The following is an 18,065-nucleotide window of genomic DNA, read 5'->3' on the forward strand; positions in this document are numbered from 1 at the left end:
CAATATAAATTATAATTACGGCCTTGAGTTGCACCGCCTGCACACTCGCCAGCGATAAACGTCTCTGAGCCCTATGCTAGTCTGTTAACCGCTTGCATTTGCTTTACCGAATGCTATAGGTTTGCGGTGGAGATAAGACTGCTGAGAGAGGCCAAGACACATTTCTTGGGGCGATCACGTCAACTCAATGTGCACCACAGCGGCTGAAGTGGACTCCATCAAACAACTCGGAGACACTAAAACAACACGCGAGACGAGAGGCACGGGCAGGACCTTGCATCGCAACATATGCTTCCTTTTAATGCATTTAATACAATGTACAAAGTTTGGCAGGATACAGGCATTAACATGCTTCACGCTAACCGTGCGCAACAACACACCATCCGGAGGGGGGGGGGGGGTTCGTGCCCCCCCCCCTCCCCGACACGCGACTGCATGGATTGTTCATTTACTGGCAATGTGTTATTCGTGTCTTGAATAGTATTGCTTTTGCCCACACAGTGTAAACCATGGGCTTGCTTGCCACCAACAGAGCCCAAATACCTTGTACACACGAGGCAATTAAGCTGGCTGTGGCGTGTACACACACACACAAATAGTTTTGATCAGGCGCCCAAAACATAAACCGGACTTAGCTTATTAACGAATAGGAAGAAGCGCTTTCAACCTCTCAAAGTCGGCGGGATTGGGAATAGTGTAGTGATGATATTCATGGGTCGAGCTTTACTCTCAAGAGGTTAATTTATATCGGGCATGGGACGCAGACAGAAATGGCATTGTATACGCGACGTGGCAAGCTTGCAGGCTTCACAAATGCATTTACAAACCGATGTGCCAACCGAACGTGGGTTTGGCGCCTGGAACTGTCTCCACCACATTTTCAGCAAATGTGTGCACGGTACACACGTGTGCTGCCAGGCTCTCTCCGCCGATTCTTAGAATTCTCAAGCACTGACGCAGTGCACTCGGAAGAGGCGTCCCAATAAAACACGTGCACACGGGAGGTCTGACAGCAGCGTCCCACTGCGCTCCCAACTGTTGGGCCATCAAGTACAATAATAACCGAACGCAATGTACAGGTACTGTATCAATACCTCCGATTAGCACGGTTGGCTACGTACACGGTGCGAAAGAAGTTCAACATACATACGTACATTAATATTTCATTCATATGCGGCGTGCGCCGTGATCCTGGGCACGCTTTTGGGTTAAGTACACGCGGCTCGACTATGCGAACGCTCCCATTCATCTCCCCACGGAGGGGAGGGCGGAGATCAAACTAAACCGTGTGAGTGGGAACAGCGATGTATATGTATGCACACTAGACAACGACAAGACTTGGATTTTGAATATGTAAGTGCTGAGTGACAAGAGCTTACTCAAACTTCGATATGGGATTTTGAACAATAAAGTAAATGGCTATGTACAAGGGGAAGGTATTAAATGTAATGTAATCGTGGCGTGATGTTGATATGGATGGATGCACATGATAATGCAATGATAGTTCAGAAATGTGGCCAGAAGACGGGCCTGATAATTCGATCATGATATTGTGATAAAAAAAAGACTTCGTGACAATTACGGACAATGTCGTCGATGGTGAAGGTCATTATTGGACCAGAAACAATCTTGAAATGTGCTAATTGGCATTGCTTACAATGTTTTTTCTATTACAATAATTCAATGATAATTATGAGATAACGTGATGATAATGGTGGAAAATTAAAACGGAATAGGAATACAGTAAAACTATTCTAATGAAATTAATAGCTGGCATTAAAAATGTGTACATGTAAAAACACGAATAGCGGTGAAACGGTGACAGGCAGCTTACAATTAAAAGTGCTCCGCGCTCCTTGACCTGTTGAATCTCAGAAGGAAAACAATTAGGCTCCGTAGGTTGTCACGGTTTGTGCTACAGTGTAGCTCTGATGTCTAGCGTTTCGTTCCACGTGGTGGATCTCTCCGGTGCTAAGGAGCCGCCCGGCACAGGGAGCCACGTGGAGCCACCCGGCACGCGGAGCTACAAGGCACAGGCAGGCACCTGGCACAGGGAGCCCCCCGACACGCAGAGCCACCCAGCACAGGGAGCCACCTGGCACAGGGAGCCACCCGGCACAGGGAGCCACGCGGCACAGGGAGCCACCCGGCACAGGGAGCCACCCGGCACAGGGAGCCACCCAGCACAGGGAGCCACCCGGCACAGGGAGCCACCCGGCACAGGGAGCCCCCCGACACAGGGAGCCACTCGGCACAGGGAGCCACCCGGCACAGGGAGCCACCCGGCACAGGGAGCCCCCTGGTACAGGGAGCCACCCGGCACAGGGAGCCACCTGGGACAGGGAGCCCCCTGGCACAGGGAGCCCCCCGACACGCGGAGCCACCTGGCACAGGGAGCCACCCGGTGCGCGGAGCCGAACAAACACGCGGTACAACGTGGACACTCGAGGGTGGAAAAATGATTTTGTTGAATTTTGTTAAAATTAATGACGCACAGCGCTCATCACTAGGTAGCTTCACCACATCTCCTAATTCACAAAACCCCTCCTCCTCCCTGCTCGTACGTTTCAAACTGTAATTGACTTTTCAACAGAAAGTTATTGAGTAACTGCGAGATTGTTATACTCGGTCACAAAGTCAATATACACTTAAAATTGACATAAAACTAAATACAAGAGACGAGACTTTAAGAGCTTTTAAATCTCTGATAGGCAATGCGTGCAGTGCAACGAAGGATCAGCCCCATGTTCCATCTCCTGCACCTCCGATTAGCACGGATGGCCACGTACGGTGCAAAAGACGTTCAACATACATACACAATTCACTCGAGGACTCTTCAACTGCATTTTATGGAGGGCCAAAAAATGTGCATCTGCTGTGGACCACATGACCTTATGTCATGTAAACACACGGGATAAAGTCACGTGGCGTCGCGATATTCTTAACGTCTGTGCATGTGACCACAAATCTATACCTCTTATCTCCAAGTCGCATACCTCTCGTGAACCTCGCTTTCAGTACATTAATCTTAATCTCTTTAGGTCTCGGTGAGTCAACATCTCTCGGCGGGCCACAGTTCAGTGGACCACTAGGTCTGACCCACGGGGCTACCAGTTGAAGAAGCCTACGCGACTCCATGTTCATTCACTCGCACGACCACACACGTGATGGGGCTCGCAAAGTTTATTCCCAACGATGGATTCATTAGTTACGTGACTAATGGCGGAGCCCCAGGCAGTGATAATCAAATGGCTACGTTGTGGCTATGGCGACGCCCCTGGGGAGCAATTTGTTTTTATCTTTGCAAAGAGATTGCTGGGAGGTGGGTGGTCGGGGCGGGATTCAAGTCGTCTGGAGGAGGGTTATGAAAACTGGGTTTAACGTAAGCAATTAAACCCCGGTTGCAAATAATAAAGCAAAAAAACCAAGGTGGCGTCTCCCACAATTAATTGTGCTTTGTGTTCCCATCACTGCATTGAGCCCTCAAGTTTTGAAATGCCAGCGTGATGGGGTAAGGGTCAGCAAGGGTACGATCACAACAAAGGAGGCTCGTGGGAGGCATTGCAGTAAAGAGATTACAAATTATCACCCATACGTATGCATTGCATTGCTTTTTCCTTATAATCATCATTGTTCTTCTATAATTAACATTGAACGTGGAAACAAGGCGATTGACTGGGAAGCTTGCCCCCCCCCCCCCCAAGTCTTACTGCGACGCGGGTACAACAGACTAGTTTCGGTGACCAGCCAAAACTGGAGTCAAAGGCAGCATCTGCAGTGGGTTGCAAATGGAAAGGCCATATCTATTTACACAGCATACACACACTTGTACATACACACACCACGGCCCGTGGTTAAAGCGAGCCTCTAGACGGCATCTTTGATCAACTGTGCCGTCTTTGCTGCTTCATCATTGCACAGCCAGATTGGTCATGCAACCTTCCTAGTTTAAATGTACACGGCTCTTCATAATCTCCTTGGTGGCGCAGTTATACGCACACTGCCATCGGAGTTGGATTCCCAGCTCACGGCTATCGTCAGTAACTATGGACCATGCAGTAAACCACCGTCTGCGCTCTTTCAAAAGAAGCCCTCTCGTGGCTAGCAAGATCGACAATGGCATTTAGCCCCCTGAATATGTTTCCATACGCAAGAAGAGGAGTAGTAACAGGGTGATATCTCAACCGGTCCTGGGTCACCCCTTTTCACCAACCGGCACTTACCAGCGTGGTGAAGTATGGTCAAACAACCTCCATGACCGACACAGCGATAGGAAGCATTCAAACTCGCAGTGGAACGACAAAGGGGCAGTAAATTATTAAACTTATCAGCTAAAAACCGTGGTGGAACATGCTGGAAACATTTAGGCCTCACTGTGTCTTGGGGAACGTGCATTTGGGGAGTGAAGTTAAGGAAGGCAACCGTGCAGAAGTGCTGTTGGAATGAGAAAATGCACCACATGAGCATGCAGGAATGGAATCAAAACCCATGGGAATGGATGGGACTTGAGCAAAGGGAATAGACAGAGGAGGAACATTGGGTATTTGTGTGTACGTAAGTATGTGTGTGAGTGCGCATGTTACGATGTGTATGCATGTTATTATTTGCATGCACCTGTGTGTGTGTGCATGGCACGTGTGTGCGCATGTTAGTGTGTCTTTGTTAGTATGTGAATGTATGGTGAAATATAGACGTGTCTGCGTGTATGTGCACCTGTTCTGGCACAAGCGCCGTGGTGACGTCACCGCCACTTAGTAGTGAATGGTGGCTGTTGTTGTGGTAGTATTTGTGGTGTGTGCGTGCGACAGGCTTACAGAGCAGAATGGGACAATGTTTGTTGGGACGGGTACTAGGGGGAAGAGTCAATGTTAAAGGGACAAGACAGGACTGGATGGAATTTGAATTTAATTCCCATGTCACTTTATCATGTGAGAGCACATGTGGAAAGATTCATATTTTTTGCACTCGTTTGTGTTATTCGTAGGTACGCTGGTTGAAGTCTTGCTGTGTGCTCGTGTGTTTGTGGCCCTTGTGTGTGCGTGTGCGGGCAAGTGTGTCCCCTGAATCTAAGACCAGCTACGATTCAGACGGACGTGAGATCCTGCTGCGCTGTCAGTCAGAGAGGATGTGGACGAAGGACACGGGGAAGACGCCCGTTCTCTCCGGCTCACCCTCCACGTGGCCGATCTGGCGATAGAGAATCAATCGGTCACGATCCAGCACAACACCACAGCGACTTGATGCGCGGTGAACAACCATTCGTCTTGTTTGGGTAAAAATGGAACGGGCGAAGCAGCCTCATGGCTAAATGAATTTCAGCTGTAGCTATGGGCAAGCGTGGAGGAGTAACACACAAGTGACCTCATGGGTCAGTGGGACCTATAGATATCGCTTGGGCACCACCTCATACGATCATCCAACAACACGTGCTGGATCTGGTGGCTTCAGCTATGACCAAATATCCGGAATGCGCCCGAGACCTTCGAATCTGAGCATGTTTTAGCCTGGATAGCACTTGGATGGGTGACCACCAAGCACAAAATACAGGTGTAAGAAGGGATGTCGTGGGCAGCAGAGGAGAGTGCAGAAAAATTCGTTGTTGTTCAAGGGACAAGACAACCCACACTAACCAGCGTGGCGAGGTGTGGTCAAATATCCTTCACTGCCCGCATTGGGTGGGAGGCCCTCATCCAGCAATGGATGAATAAAACGGGCTCTACACGTACTGTCTTTGGCAGAGATGGCTTACAGGCTGTGGTGCTTTCCGCTCTAGTTTCATAGCGACGCAGCTTTTGCCCGGACCCTTGTTAAAATGAGCTCTGGTGGAGACACTGCATCGACAAGCGATGGCTGTGGTTTCTGCCAGGCCATACAGAAATATAAGCATTCCTGCTCGAGTAAAAATAGATTTCTGCAGGCCTGGGCAGCACCCACGTCACTCCCTCTCTCTTCCTCCCCATTTCATCAGCACAGTGATAAAACAAAAACAGCGTTTTCTATCCTACGGGGTCTTTAGAAGGGGAGCTTGGAGGCAGAATAGCTGGCGTGGCCTGGATCGAACAGCCCCAACTGGGACATGTGGTAGCTCCAGCCGTGTGCAGGAGAAGAGAGGAGATGGATTTACGCACCCACCAATCCGCATCCTCCTCTTCCACCACGAGCAACACCTCGCCTTCGTGGAAGGTCAGCTCGTCGGGGTGGTCGGCTGTGCAGTCGTAGATGGCCTTCACACGCCGCTGCTTCGTCTTCACTCGCTGTGGGGCGACGGCCGCGGAGGGTGGGGGTGAGAGGTCAAATGTGTGAGAGCATGGTGGGGTGAGAGGCATTTCTCTTTTGGTTAATGGAACAAACGAGGCAGAAGGAGTCAGGCACAGAATACGAGACAGACAAAGAGACTTTAAAAAGAATGCAAAAAAAAGCACAACGCAGACTGAATTGACAAATTGTGACAATCTATCGATTTACCGTGCGTGGGTGAAACCTTTACATTGCCAGTACAGAGCAGAACGTTAGTAAAGCAGAGCACAGGGGCACAACGCAGCAGGGCGAGGCCCACACAGCACACTGCCAGTGTAGCCAGCCAGCACACAGCCAGCACAGAGCCAGCACACACGACGCTGGATAAACTCAGCACCTGCACGGTCTTGCGCGGCAGAGGAAGTGGCGCCGGCGAGGAGGGCGACAGCTGCTCCTCCATCGCCTGCACCTCCTCCGTGGAGCCCGACACGCGCTTGCCGTGCTGCTGCCGCTGCAGCGGCGGTGGCGGCGGCGGCATCTGCGGTCGCATCGGAGGATCGGGGCCACGGGAAATCCTGTTCGCCGCTCTCTCAGATTCGGTGCTCCACCGGCTAGGTTTGGCCGACTGCTCGGGGGCTCGGGGCCGGACCGGCGTGAGTTCAGCGAGCTGTGGCTTGGTTGCCGGATCTGGCAGCTGAGGCTTGGGCGCCAACGCGAGCGGCTGCGGCCTGAGGCTCTGGTCTGCAGCTTGTGGCTTACTTCTCTGATCCGGAAGCTGGGGCTTGGTTCCAGGATCCGGAGTCTGCGGCTTGCTCAGAGGAAGCTCCGGCATCTGCAGTCTGGCCCGGCTCTCGGAGGCCTGAGGTTTGGCTCCAGGGAGATCCGGGAGGTGAGGCTTCGTACCAGGATCGGGCGGAATCAGTTTGGGCATGGGGTGATTCATAGACTGTGGCTTCGTTCCAGGATCCGGAGCCAGCGGTTTGTGTCCAGGGTGGTCCGGCAGTTGAGGCTTGGCTCCGAGGCGTTCCAGCGGTGGGGTGCGGCTCGCGGTGCCGGGTAGCACGGGCCTGGCGGCCGGGTTGACGGGAGGCTGCTGCGACAGCGACTCGGTGCTCCCCGTCGTCTCGGACCTCCTCCTCAACGCTGCACAGAACAAGAGCACGTACACGTAACCAACACGCGCAGCCCCTTGTCATCCCGCTGCTGGATGAGGGCCTCCCCACGTAGCGTGGGTCATGAGAGGTCATTCGCCATTGCTTCACCACGCTGGTGCTTGTGGGTTGGTGAACGTGAGGTACAATACAGAACGATATTTTAATTTTGTTGCACTGCCCTCTGCTGCTCACAATGCCTACAGCACCTGTTTTGTGTGTGCATTGGGGTTGCCCACTCAAGCATTTGTCAGGCTTGACCCTGCTTAGCTTCCAATATCTAATAGAATCAGCCACCTGTGATTATAAGCCAGGTTCTCGAGAGTAGCTAAATTCTGAGATCTGTCCAGCCACCAACAGCTGTGCGAAGATCCATCGTATTAAATTGTTTTATTTTACGGGACTTAGTCCAGCTCCGAGGTGTAAAACATGTTCGTTTGATTAAGATGCGATGGGGGCATCGTGCAGGGCATTTAAAAGACGGACCGATAGTATGGATATAAAAAGCCAAATAATTCGAGCCACAGTTCTGCGATCGTATTCTGGGGCTTCTCTGACAAACAAGAGCAGTGCTGGGGGCAGGAATCCCAATTGGCAAAGTATTTGTCTCATGATGTGATACCGATAGTGTTAAACTTCAAAACTAAACAATTTTTTATTTTAACAGGGAAGGTCAAAAGCAACAATGGCCACAAATGAAGTAGCTGATTATGTGGAAATTCATAGCAGCCAAATACTCGAGGCGCATGTTTTTAAATGCGGAGGGAAAAACCAGGGAACCCGGAGAAAAATCCACGGTGTATAACTGGGAGAGAAGGGCCAAAAGCACGCCCTGTTCTAATGGGACACATGTTCTTTCTGGTGAGAGACAAGAAATTGTTCCATCGCTAGATTGTGGTGCGCCAGCTTCCTGGCATACAGCAAATTTTGTCACTACCTGAGGCGGAAGGAGGCATCTTGGGTAGAACACGCAGGCCGTGGATGGTTGGCCGTTTCCCAGCTTGCAGCTTGTTGTCAGGGCTGTTCACGGTAACACGCGATTCATTCGTGGTCAAACCGAACCTGAATGACTCTAGCTAATCCCATTGCCTAAGCAAAACTTACAAAACAAATCAAAACATTCGTCAATAACACTGCCTTAAATGACAACAAAATATATAACACTTGACATTTTGGGCAATGGTCCTTCTTTATAGCACAACAGAGAGAGGAGATGATGGCCAATGGTCGAGATCAATAAAAGAGTGGCAGCCAAAGCAGGGAACACGCCCAAGATAATGTCCACTGACGAGATAGAGCGATGAAATTGGTTCGTGTGCAGAATCAAGACGGATTGTTGCGTCGCGGGACCATGAGGGATGGAGACAGCCTTGGGGAGGCCTTCATCCAACAACGTATAGATTATGGCGAACATGAAGATAACGGTGTTCTTGCTCAGACATCGGGTACACGTCGCTAAATATGCACGGGGGCTTTCTCTTCTCTGTGCGTGGCAGTGTTAACCGATCCGGTGTTCGGGGGGGGGGGGGGGGGCTCACCTTGGCTGCCGATTGCCGATGTCGCAAAGCGCCGCCGGCTTGGCCACGGGAGGGGGCGGAGGCGGCGAGCTTTCGTTGGACCCTGAAACGAGAGGAGGCCGAGACGCTGCGTCTCATCCCGTTCCCCGGTACAAAACCCACAGCCGGCAAAAACCACAGCCGCACAGACAGCCGCTGGTCGCGTCGCCGCCGTGGTGCGCGCCTGTAGGCCAGGAAAGTCGGGGCGGGTTTGGTGGACACCCTCCTCAAGGGTAGCAAGTAGTAAGCACACTTTTGGGTATTATCAACTCCGATGCATTTATTTTTTTCGAGTACTCCAGTTTCTCTACTACATGCAAAAATGAGAAAGCAGCTTTTGCAACATCTTACTTCCTTGCCCCCTGCACTGATGAGACTCTTATCCATGCCTTCATTGCCTCGTGCCTTGACTACCACAACTCTTTTCTCGATGGCCTCTCCAAATCCCTCATCTCCCAACTGAAAAATCATCCGGAACGCTGCCGAAATGCCGCTCATCCACACCCATAAATGAGACCACCACATCACCTCGGTGCGCAGATTCCTTCACTGGCGCCCAAGCCAATCTCGAATCAACAACAAGATCAACATTTTCAAGATCCTCCACGGACTTGCCTCTGCCCCACCTCTACCCTCTCATCTCACTCTTCTCTTCCCCACGCGTTTCTTTACTTCAGTAACTAAAATATTGGTCGTGAAAGCCTAAGTATGAAATCATCCAAAGCCTCCTCCTGAAGCACCAACCTCTGCTCATTGGGTGGTCGCTCCCGCTCTTCTGCTGCCCCCTTCGATTGGAATTCAGTACTCCAGGAAATCCATGCTGCCGACTTCCTGCCCTTATTAATCGTCGCCACCACTATATAACTATTTCTCTTAACTGCAATGCTGCGGGGGGAACCAGTGACGCCTCAGCTATAGACAATCCATTGTTGCCGCATTTAGGGGCTATATGAATACAAATAATATTGTATAACGGTACACAAGCAGGGAGACGCACGCCACACGTGATTGCCTCCGGTTCCAATTACAAGCAAAATAATCTAACTTTCACATCGCAACATCGCCCCCTTCTGTGCAACTCCTGGCAGACTCGACTCGTCCGTGACTACACCCGTCGTGGACGTAACAAATGGCAACGAATGCCAGATGCGGCTAACAATCCGAGCCGATTCTGCGCTCGCCGCAGAGACCACGGGGCAAGGGGTCGGTCGCAGGAGGGAAACGCGGCCCGGGGGCTCGTCGCGAGCCTCTCGGCCCGGCCCGGGGCCCTCACCGCGCAGCACCGAGGAGCCGCGCACGGGCGGCGTGGGCGGCATCACCCCCGGCGGCTCCGACAGGGTCCGCTTGTGCCCCGAGCCGGGGCTGCTGGCGGGCGGGGGAGGAGGCGGCTTTTTCCGCGACATCGAGTTGCAGCTGCCCGCCACCATGTTAGCGGCGAGGCCGGGGAGGCCCGGCACGGCTGCACGCCCGGAAAGCAGCGCAACGGAGAGTAAGAGGCACCCGACCCAGCGACACCGCACGGCACCCGAGCGTCAGGGAGTCCACAGAGACGGGTGACCGGATGAGTCACAGCGGGGGTGATGGTAAATCAGGAATAGCGGTGCTCAGTCAGTGGGGTTTTTTTTTTATTAATCGCACACTTGGATCTAAAAATCGTCTCCTGTCCCATCACTGGCGAGATCACCAATCAATCGTTAGGCTCACTCATTCAATCAATTCGTGATAACACCACTGACGGGACCACTCTTTTGATCACTGAAAGCGCCACCAATTGAACCACCGCTTAAAAAAAAAACATTAAGCGAGTATCCCAGACAGAACCGCTGTTAGGAATCACCGAGAGCATAATTTACCAGCACCGCTGTCAAGACCAATAAAAGAAACGCATATTATTGAAGCATTTCCCTGCCTCTTTTCCCGACACTGGAGCATCACTCACGTGGGCCCTTGATAGTGCTGCCGGCGATGCGAGGAGGTAGCGGAGGTGCCGAGCAGACGTCCGTCTGCTGCCCGCCGTTACTGTAATCCGTCCCAGCAGCCGCCGCCGCCGCCGCCGCGGCCACCACCTCGGCCGCCACCCGCTTGGCGGTGCTGGCGAGCGTCGAGAGCTGCCGCGACCCCGGGTCGACCCCGTGAAGCGGCGGGGGGCGCCGCTCGCGCGTCGAGCCGGGCCGCTCGCGGCTCAGGTGCTGCTGCGATGGGCAGTGGTAGCAGCTGACGGGGCGGGCGCCACGCTCGCGCCGCACGGGGCTCACCTGCGAGCGGTGCAGCGACGCGTGGCATCAAGGGCGAGTTGCACAACGAGAAACACCCCCACCCCCCCCATCAGCTCCCCATGTAGCCTTTATCAGACTTCTGAGTGCGGTTGGCGAGCGACTGTCAAGGCCACCGCGGTGCACGTAGAGGTGGTGCGGCCAGCACTATGCTTGGCTGCCTTTTTCCACCACCCACACCAGGTGCTCATTTAAGCCTTAATTGATAGACGGGAGACCCAGGACCAGTTTAGATATTTGTCACCGATGTTGGCCGGGAGTGGCAACTAAGGCCGCCGGGTTCATAGCACCGTGCACTAAGCACTCGACCACTGCTGCCCATAGGTGTTACATAAGTGCGTGCAAGTTACACGAGACAAAGATCCCCAATATACTGTAGCCTTAACAGACTGTTGGGGCAAGTGCTGATAGCGAGCACCTATGAAGGCCGGAATGATATACGAGGGGGTGGGTGGCCAGCACCACACCCGACTGCCTTTGTCTCCCTAGTGGCGATGTTTACACACTGCACCAGGTACTCATTTGAGGCCGAGTCGATCTAGGAGAAACCCAGGACCGGTTCAGATAATCATCACTGGTGTTGGTCATCGAACTCGGGTCTCCGGGTTCGTAGCGCAGCGTGCAAGCCGCGACACTACAGCGAGTTACACACACATTCACACTACAGCGAGTTACACACACACACACATATTCACACACTGCAGGACGAGTGCCGAGACAATGCGAGTGAACAGCGACACAACAACAACAAAGACAAGCACAGCAGGTGTCACCTTCTCATCTGGGTCGTCGTCACTCTCATCAAAGTCATCCTGCTGCAGGTTCCAGTTGTATTCCACGTGCACCCGGGTGCCGAAAGTGCCTGCGATCGCCTGCTCCAGCTGGAGAGGGGTGTGAGCAGCACAACAGAGACAGCCATCTCAGCATCACGTACAACGCCGCACAATGGGATACACACACAGCACCTGCTTTAAAGTACGATAATGCTGTGTTAGGCTGGGATGAATTAACATACGCTGCAGGGCACTGCTTTGTTTTTTGTTTAATTCATTATGAAGCCAATGACTGACCACTTCCATCTGCCTCACTTCGTCTCACTTACTGAGACGAAGTGAGGCATACCTGAACAACAAAAAACTCAAAACATTCGTTGAGAACGCTGAATTAAAAGGAAATATATATGTTAATCGACACTTCAGGGCAATGACCCTTCGTCATAGCACGTAAATGATTTATTCAATGATAAATTAAAGAAGGGGCTTTGCTTAACATGTCGCCAATTATATATTTTTCCACATAAGGCCACAGAGTTTTTTTGTTTGTTATGTTTATTTGTGTGCACCCCTGCCAACGCAGTATCACCACCAAACAATGCGTTTGGCTTCCATCTATTAGTGCCTCATTGAGTACACGATTCCTCACCTCTCCATGATTTCTCTCATTGTCTTTCAAATAAAATCCCGCATCTTTAGCGCAATGGGACAAAGACGGTCCACTGCATCACGCGTGCTTTCAGATGCACTTCTGCGGCCGTCTGGAACGCTCTTCCTTCCGATATTAGGAAGCCACTGGAGCTATTCACTTTGAAATCTAGATCGAAAACTAATTTCTTTAGAACTGCTTTTTGTGTTTAGTTTGTTGTCCTTCCCCCGGCAACTCCGATTAGCACTGTTGGCTACGTACGATGCGGAAGAAGTTCAACATACATACAATCTCATTATAATGCACGTGTTCCTTTCTCTAGTGCCTTCACATAGTGGCCGATTCTGATTCTGACATGCCGCTGTATTTGGGACAAATGGCCGTGTTAAAATTGCATTCATAATTACAATATTTATATGTGCAGGGAAGCCTCACTTAGTCTCAAGACCTTTTTAAGGAGGGTTCCGTCTGATGGGATGGGATGGGGGGGTGCATTCCAGGTGATTTAGTCACAGGCCAATTGCATGGTAACTTTGTGTAGGCTTACCTGCCTGTAATTAATGGCATCTATATAATTGTACACTCTGTAGCATACCGGAAACTAAGAAACTATGTTGCACAGCTACAGACAGCCTGTTGCGTTTTTGAAAATTATTATTATTTAAGAGAAGGCAATGGTAACCAGGGATTGGACCCCGAGCACCCAAGTGCACAGTGGAGTATGAGACACGTCCCAAATTGAGATTTGGGCTGACCGCCGGATCGAGAAATTCAGCTGCGGTGTTGTGACGTGGAGGGTGTCTCTGATCGTAATTGCAGTCAACCTGTCCCCACCTTGCATGGATTCACGACAGGATAGACCGGCTACAACTGCACAGTGTTGAACTGCGACTCGAGTGTACTGAACCGTGTGTGAGCTCACCAGCTCCGTGCACTGCGAGTGGTTGAGTCTCCGCGCCACATCGAGAGCCGTCTCTCCATCGGCGTTTTCTGTGCAGAGGGGATTACAAAAAAACAAAGCGCCATTCGTTTAATCCCGCATGACGAATATAAAGCGTGGTAGTAGCTACAGGGAGAGATGGGATGGTTAGATGATTAAGTCGATTAATTCGTAATTGATTACTCGGCTTGGTTAAACAATGGCAGCCACCCCCCACAGCTGTGCCTTGTGAAGGCAGGAAAACCCCTATGATCCCAGGGTGAAGCGGCTGATGATGCTAAAGATGTCACCAAGCCCAAAAACATCACCTCCCCACCCAGCGGGACACAAATGAGAACGGCAACGATGCCGTCACATCCAATGCTTATTTCTCGTTAACGGAGCTTCAAACCCATGTCAGACAGCACGGCATAAGCACACGTGCAGCCCTTTGTCAATCCCCCTGCTGGATGACGGCCTCCCCATGCTGCGCGGCAGCGGCAGCTCTTTCGCCGTACTTCACCAGCGCTGCTTCCGTGCGAGCTGGTGAAGGCGGGGAGCACAGGCGAAGGCGTTCAAAAGTGCGGTACAACTGCGCTGCATTGCCGTCTGCTGCTGCTGCCCACCGCGTAGCCCAACCTAAGGGGTGTTCCGATTGAAACATTTTAAACCGCGTGGTTTTTTTCTTTTCGGGGGGTGGGGGGGGGGTTGCGGAATGGCGGTCCTCAGGGGTTGTGCGTCCCGCTGCGCTCGCGTACTGATGTCAGTGTGGGCCTTGCTCCGCAGCAGCAGCTTGAGGCCCTCGGTCTGGTTGTGGCGGCAGCAGTAGTGCAGCGCCGTGTTGCCGCTCTCCGTCTGCTTGTCCATGTTGTGGCTGCGCGTGGCGACGACGGCAGGAATGCGTACGGGGAAGAGGAGGCAGTGCTTACTAAAGCAACATCAGTTTTTTTTTTTTATGAAAGTGCATCCGACTCGGAGCGCGCGTAAAGTTAGCACTGTGCCAAACGTGTTTAATCTCCAGCGAGACTGACAAAACACAGTGACACTCCTCTAATCCACATTGATGCAGGGGGAGCTCTATTACAAGAGTCTAACCGTAGAAAATGCTCTATCTGCGCGAGTAGCTGTGGCTAAAAGCAATCGGATTAATTTGCCATCACTTCAAACTGACCTCTTTTATATTCTATGTTTCTTTCGGTAAAGTCAAGCAACACAAGCGGTCGACCGCTTGTGTTGTGATCAAAACGTCGTGATATTTTTATTATTTTTTTAATTCACTTTATTTTCATTTTTATTATTTTATTGTTATTTTTATCTACGTGACTTTACTGAAAGAACCATAAAATATGAATTCCTGCAGTCACAAAAGTTTTAAGTCAAAATTTGACCTCTTTTATCCGTGAAAATGTGGATCCTAGGACAAAAATATTACTTCCGGCAGACCGCTTCTGGGGAAATCTTCAAACCCATGTAATAACGCAGATAATAAGAATTCATTTGTGGCTAACAATATATATCGCTGATTGACTGGAGGCTCTGCTAATTGGAGTTCTGGTTAAAATGGTGGTGCAAAAAATGAAGATCAGCCTTCTCGATGGTAAATGCAATTTTTTTACGCACTGGACAATATTCGGATGCCAAGTTACTACCGAAGGCAGAGTCCATTGCAGTATTTTGTTTTAAACATTGCAGACTGATCGCGGATGGACTCTCGGCTCGTGAGCTCCTGCACACGTAAGTGCCGCAAAAAGGCTGACTCGTGCAGTTTGGCTCAAGCCTCCAGAAAGGCCACCCGCGGGTGCTGCTCCAGTATGCAGCGAGGTGCCCCTCACCAGTTCTGCGCAAAGTAGTCGACGATGTGCAGCAGAGACACATCCGCCAGCCGGATGGCCAAGTGCAGTGGAGTCTCGCCCGCCTCCTGGTGTTGCACAAGCATGCAAGAGACAAAAACAAGGATAAGGATTGCCCACCCCCCCCCACTCCTTCGTGTCGCATCCACAGCCTGCCGGGGGAAACTGGGAGACTTGCGCGTGCAACGCCTACACAGCCCGGTGCTCCACACCTGTCCACGCGTGCTGGGCAGCGAGCCGGAGAGGTCGACCCCGCTGGCGGACAACACGAGGAGCCTGAGCACGTCCTTCTCGTGCACCGCCTCCACCAAGGCGCCGCGCAGGTCCTGAGCAGTCGCCTCGGGCTTCTGGGCGAAGCGCCGCTCCACGTACTTAGCCATTATGAAGCCCTTCCTCGCCTCCCTGCGCCATCCCACGCAACACAGGCTTCAGGTCAAAGGGCAGGATGGAGTGCGCCCGTGCTCAGCGAGCGCTGGGTGGCATTCTTGTCTCTCTCTCTCTCTCTCTGCTGATGGTCCTGAACCAGCGCTGGAAATTCCACATTCTGCATCAACTCACGATGGATGGAGAAGCTACCATGAGTTTAGCATTTGTTTACCCAGAAAAGCATCACAGAGAGCCTCGACTCTTTTTCAGGTGGGTCGTGCTAATTTTTCACAGTAGGGGGCGCTATGCGTTTCCCAATTCCGTAATTTGGGAGTCATTTTTCAAATTTGTCAAATTTAGACCTTGATGCCAGCACGCACAGCCTACTCTTCTTCCTACTGCTGGCATGGGCTCTTGAATGTCCGATGTGAAGCAGACGGCGCGGAGTGACTTAAGGTTACATACACCGCAGTATTAACCAGACAGGCCTGCCTGATTTAAAATCTGAACCTCCGCAACAACAAGCGGCGAATGCGCCACGCAGGGCCATGTCACCGTCATCAACTCTCGCATGCCTCCATAGACATTCATAGAATATCTTGTTTAATTATCAGCTACCTCTCACACTCATTGATGGTCAGTGACTAGGTGACCACGTGACCACAAACATGACGGCAAGCAAACCGATTACAGAAGAATTTCAGGTTATTCAATCCCATTCCATGAAGCTAAACAATGCGTACATTTTACAGCCCAACTCGCATACATTTTGCATTTTTCGTGTTTACTGTTTGATCCGAGCCACCGCTCGCCCCACAACCCTGGATAACGGAGAGCGTTACCTGCCTTTTGCCTTCCGAGGCTCGCAGCCAAAACAAGAGGGAGTAGCAGACACTCACATGTCACTCATCGCCGTGGGTTTGGCCGTATTTGTGCTCTTCAGCTCGGCCTCCATGACTTTATTGAAGCCCGTGTTGCCAACGTTCTTTGCCAACTGCGCAGGATTGGGGAGGGGGAACACACGTGTAGCCCGTCGTCATCGCTCTGCCCCACGCACGTTGCCATCGTTACGTGCGCAATGCCACCTACACGCGCCCACACAATGACGCGCTGTTGCACGCTGCCATGCACATATGCTTGCTGACACTTGAATGCGCTGCCAGGTTGGATGCGCGCACGCACGCACGCACGCACACACGTTCTATGGGCGCTGGTCGTTGGGTGGCTGGTAAAGTTGTTGCGGTGTCATTTTTCACGACATGGTATTGAATATTCACGATTCGACTATTATCGTGATATCAGTTCCCCTTAAATTTGCCGTTGTATTTCACCGTTTAATCTCCCTGTTTTTTTGCTTCCATGTATTTTAAGTACAACTAAAGATGCTCAAATTGTTATTTAACTGAAAGTTCACTTAACATAATCCAGCCACAGGTTATTTTAAATAGTGATACTTTATAATCTATTTACAATGACCATTCTGTCAGAAAATGATGACGTAATATAATCTCCATGCTGTAAACGACTATGGAAAATGTTATACAAAGCACTAATTGAATGGCTTACAGTAATATTGTTTTTTTACTTTCACTGTTATTGTGAACTTTACGGTTATTTCAGAGCTATTAATGAGCAACGAAAATCATAATCTGCCGATGTTTGACAAATCGGACGATGCTCTTATCGCGCTTCTTACATCTTCTTGGGTCTTTCGGTAAAGTCACGTAGATAGGTTCAAAGAAAATAATAAAAAAAATTACAGAAAACTACGACGTTTCGTTTGCAACGCAAGCGGTCGTCTTCAGGAAAAGGGGGGTTCACTTCCAAGGGAAACTGTTTATAAGGGTTTGAAATGGGTGTAGCCCAAATGTCAGCAGCCAATGATAATGTAAGTGTTCGGCAGCGAGCCTGACGGTGGTTGGTTTCCCACCAATCAAAGGGCTACCAGGTGAAAATTAGCATGTTAAAGAGAGATTAGCATGTTAATGGGAGACCGCAGAGCCGCAACCAAGGGGTCGGCGTGCGAAGTGACAGTGAAAGCGCAAGTTTGAAATGGGCATGAAGCACAAGTAAAGGTGATGGTTTTGATTGGGTCCTCAGATGGTTCTTTCCCAACGGTTGGGGTGATGGTATTACGGATTGTGTAGTCTGAATATCAATTCATCTTGAGAGCTTGGTGTACGTGTTCCAGTTCACTGGCTAGGTGATGACGGTGGGAAATACATCGAGCTCTATGGTGTAGAGTTTTGATGAGGGAATTCTGGGATGGATGGTGGTGGGAGTCAGGTTTT

The 18,065-nt window shown here is 51.0% G+C and overlaps 1 protein-coding gene and 1 long non-coding RNA gene across 2 annotated transcripts in view; one reads left to right on the forward strand and one right to left on the reverse strand.

The window, feature by feature from the left end:
- Positions 1 to 267: 267 nt before the first annotated feature.
- Positions 268 to 18,065, reverse strand: part of LOC116942678 (arf-GAP with SH3 domain, ANK repeat and PH domain-containing protein 2-like) — an 87,319-nt gene continuing 69,521 nt past the window's right edge. Inside the window, exons 16-28 of the mRNA XM_032954901.2 lie at positions 16,674 to 16,768; positions 15,621 to 15,810; positions 15,391 to 15,476; positions 14,317 to 14,432; positions 13,562 to 13,629; positions 11,991 to 12,098; positions 10,884 to 11,199; positions 10,218 to 10,403; positions 8,927 to 9,008; positions 8,326 to 8,408; positions 6,635 to 7,380; positions 6,129 to 6,254; positions 268 to 5,187 (exon numbers count right to left, since the gene is read on the reverse strand). Coding sequence (XP_032810792.2) covers positions 5,113 to 5,187; positions 6,129 to 6,254; positions 6,635 to 7,380; positions 8,326 to 8,408; positions 8,927 to 9,008; positions 10,218 to 10,403; positions 10,884 to 11,199; positions 11,991 to 12,098; positions 13,562 to 13,629; positions 14,317 to 14,432; positions 15,391 to 15,476; positions 15,621 to 15,810; positions 16,674 to 16,768 — 2,277 coding nt within the window. The 3' untranslated portion in view covers positions 268 to 5,112. The remainder of the gene's footprint in view (positions 5,188 to 6,128; positions 6,255 to 6,634; positions 7,381 to 8,325; positions 8,409 to 8,926; positions 9,009 to 10,217; positions 10,404 to 10,883; positions 11,200 to 11,990; positions 12,099 to 13,561; positions 13,630 to 14,316; positions 14,433 to 15,390; positions 15,477 to 15,620; positions 15,811 to 16,673; positions 16,769 to 18,065) is intronic.
- LOC142924650 (uncharacterized) lies at positions 16,768 to 17,540 on the forward strand. Its single transcript, XR_012941763.1, has 2 exons — positions 16,768 to 17,431; positions 17,507 to 17,540. It is a non-coding gene; the product is annotated as an uncharacterized LOC142924650 (long non-coding RNA).

This window comes from Petromyzon marinus, chromosome 15 (genome assembly GCF_048934315.1).
Source record: "Petromyzon marinus isolate PM22_M1 ecotype Great Lakes invasive population chromosome 15, UKy_Petmar_22M1.pri1.0, whole genome shotgun sequence".
Taxonomy (NCBI): Eukaryota; Metazoa; Chordata; class Hyperoartia; order Petromyzontiformes; family Petromyzontidae; genus Petromyzon; species Petromyzon marinus.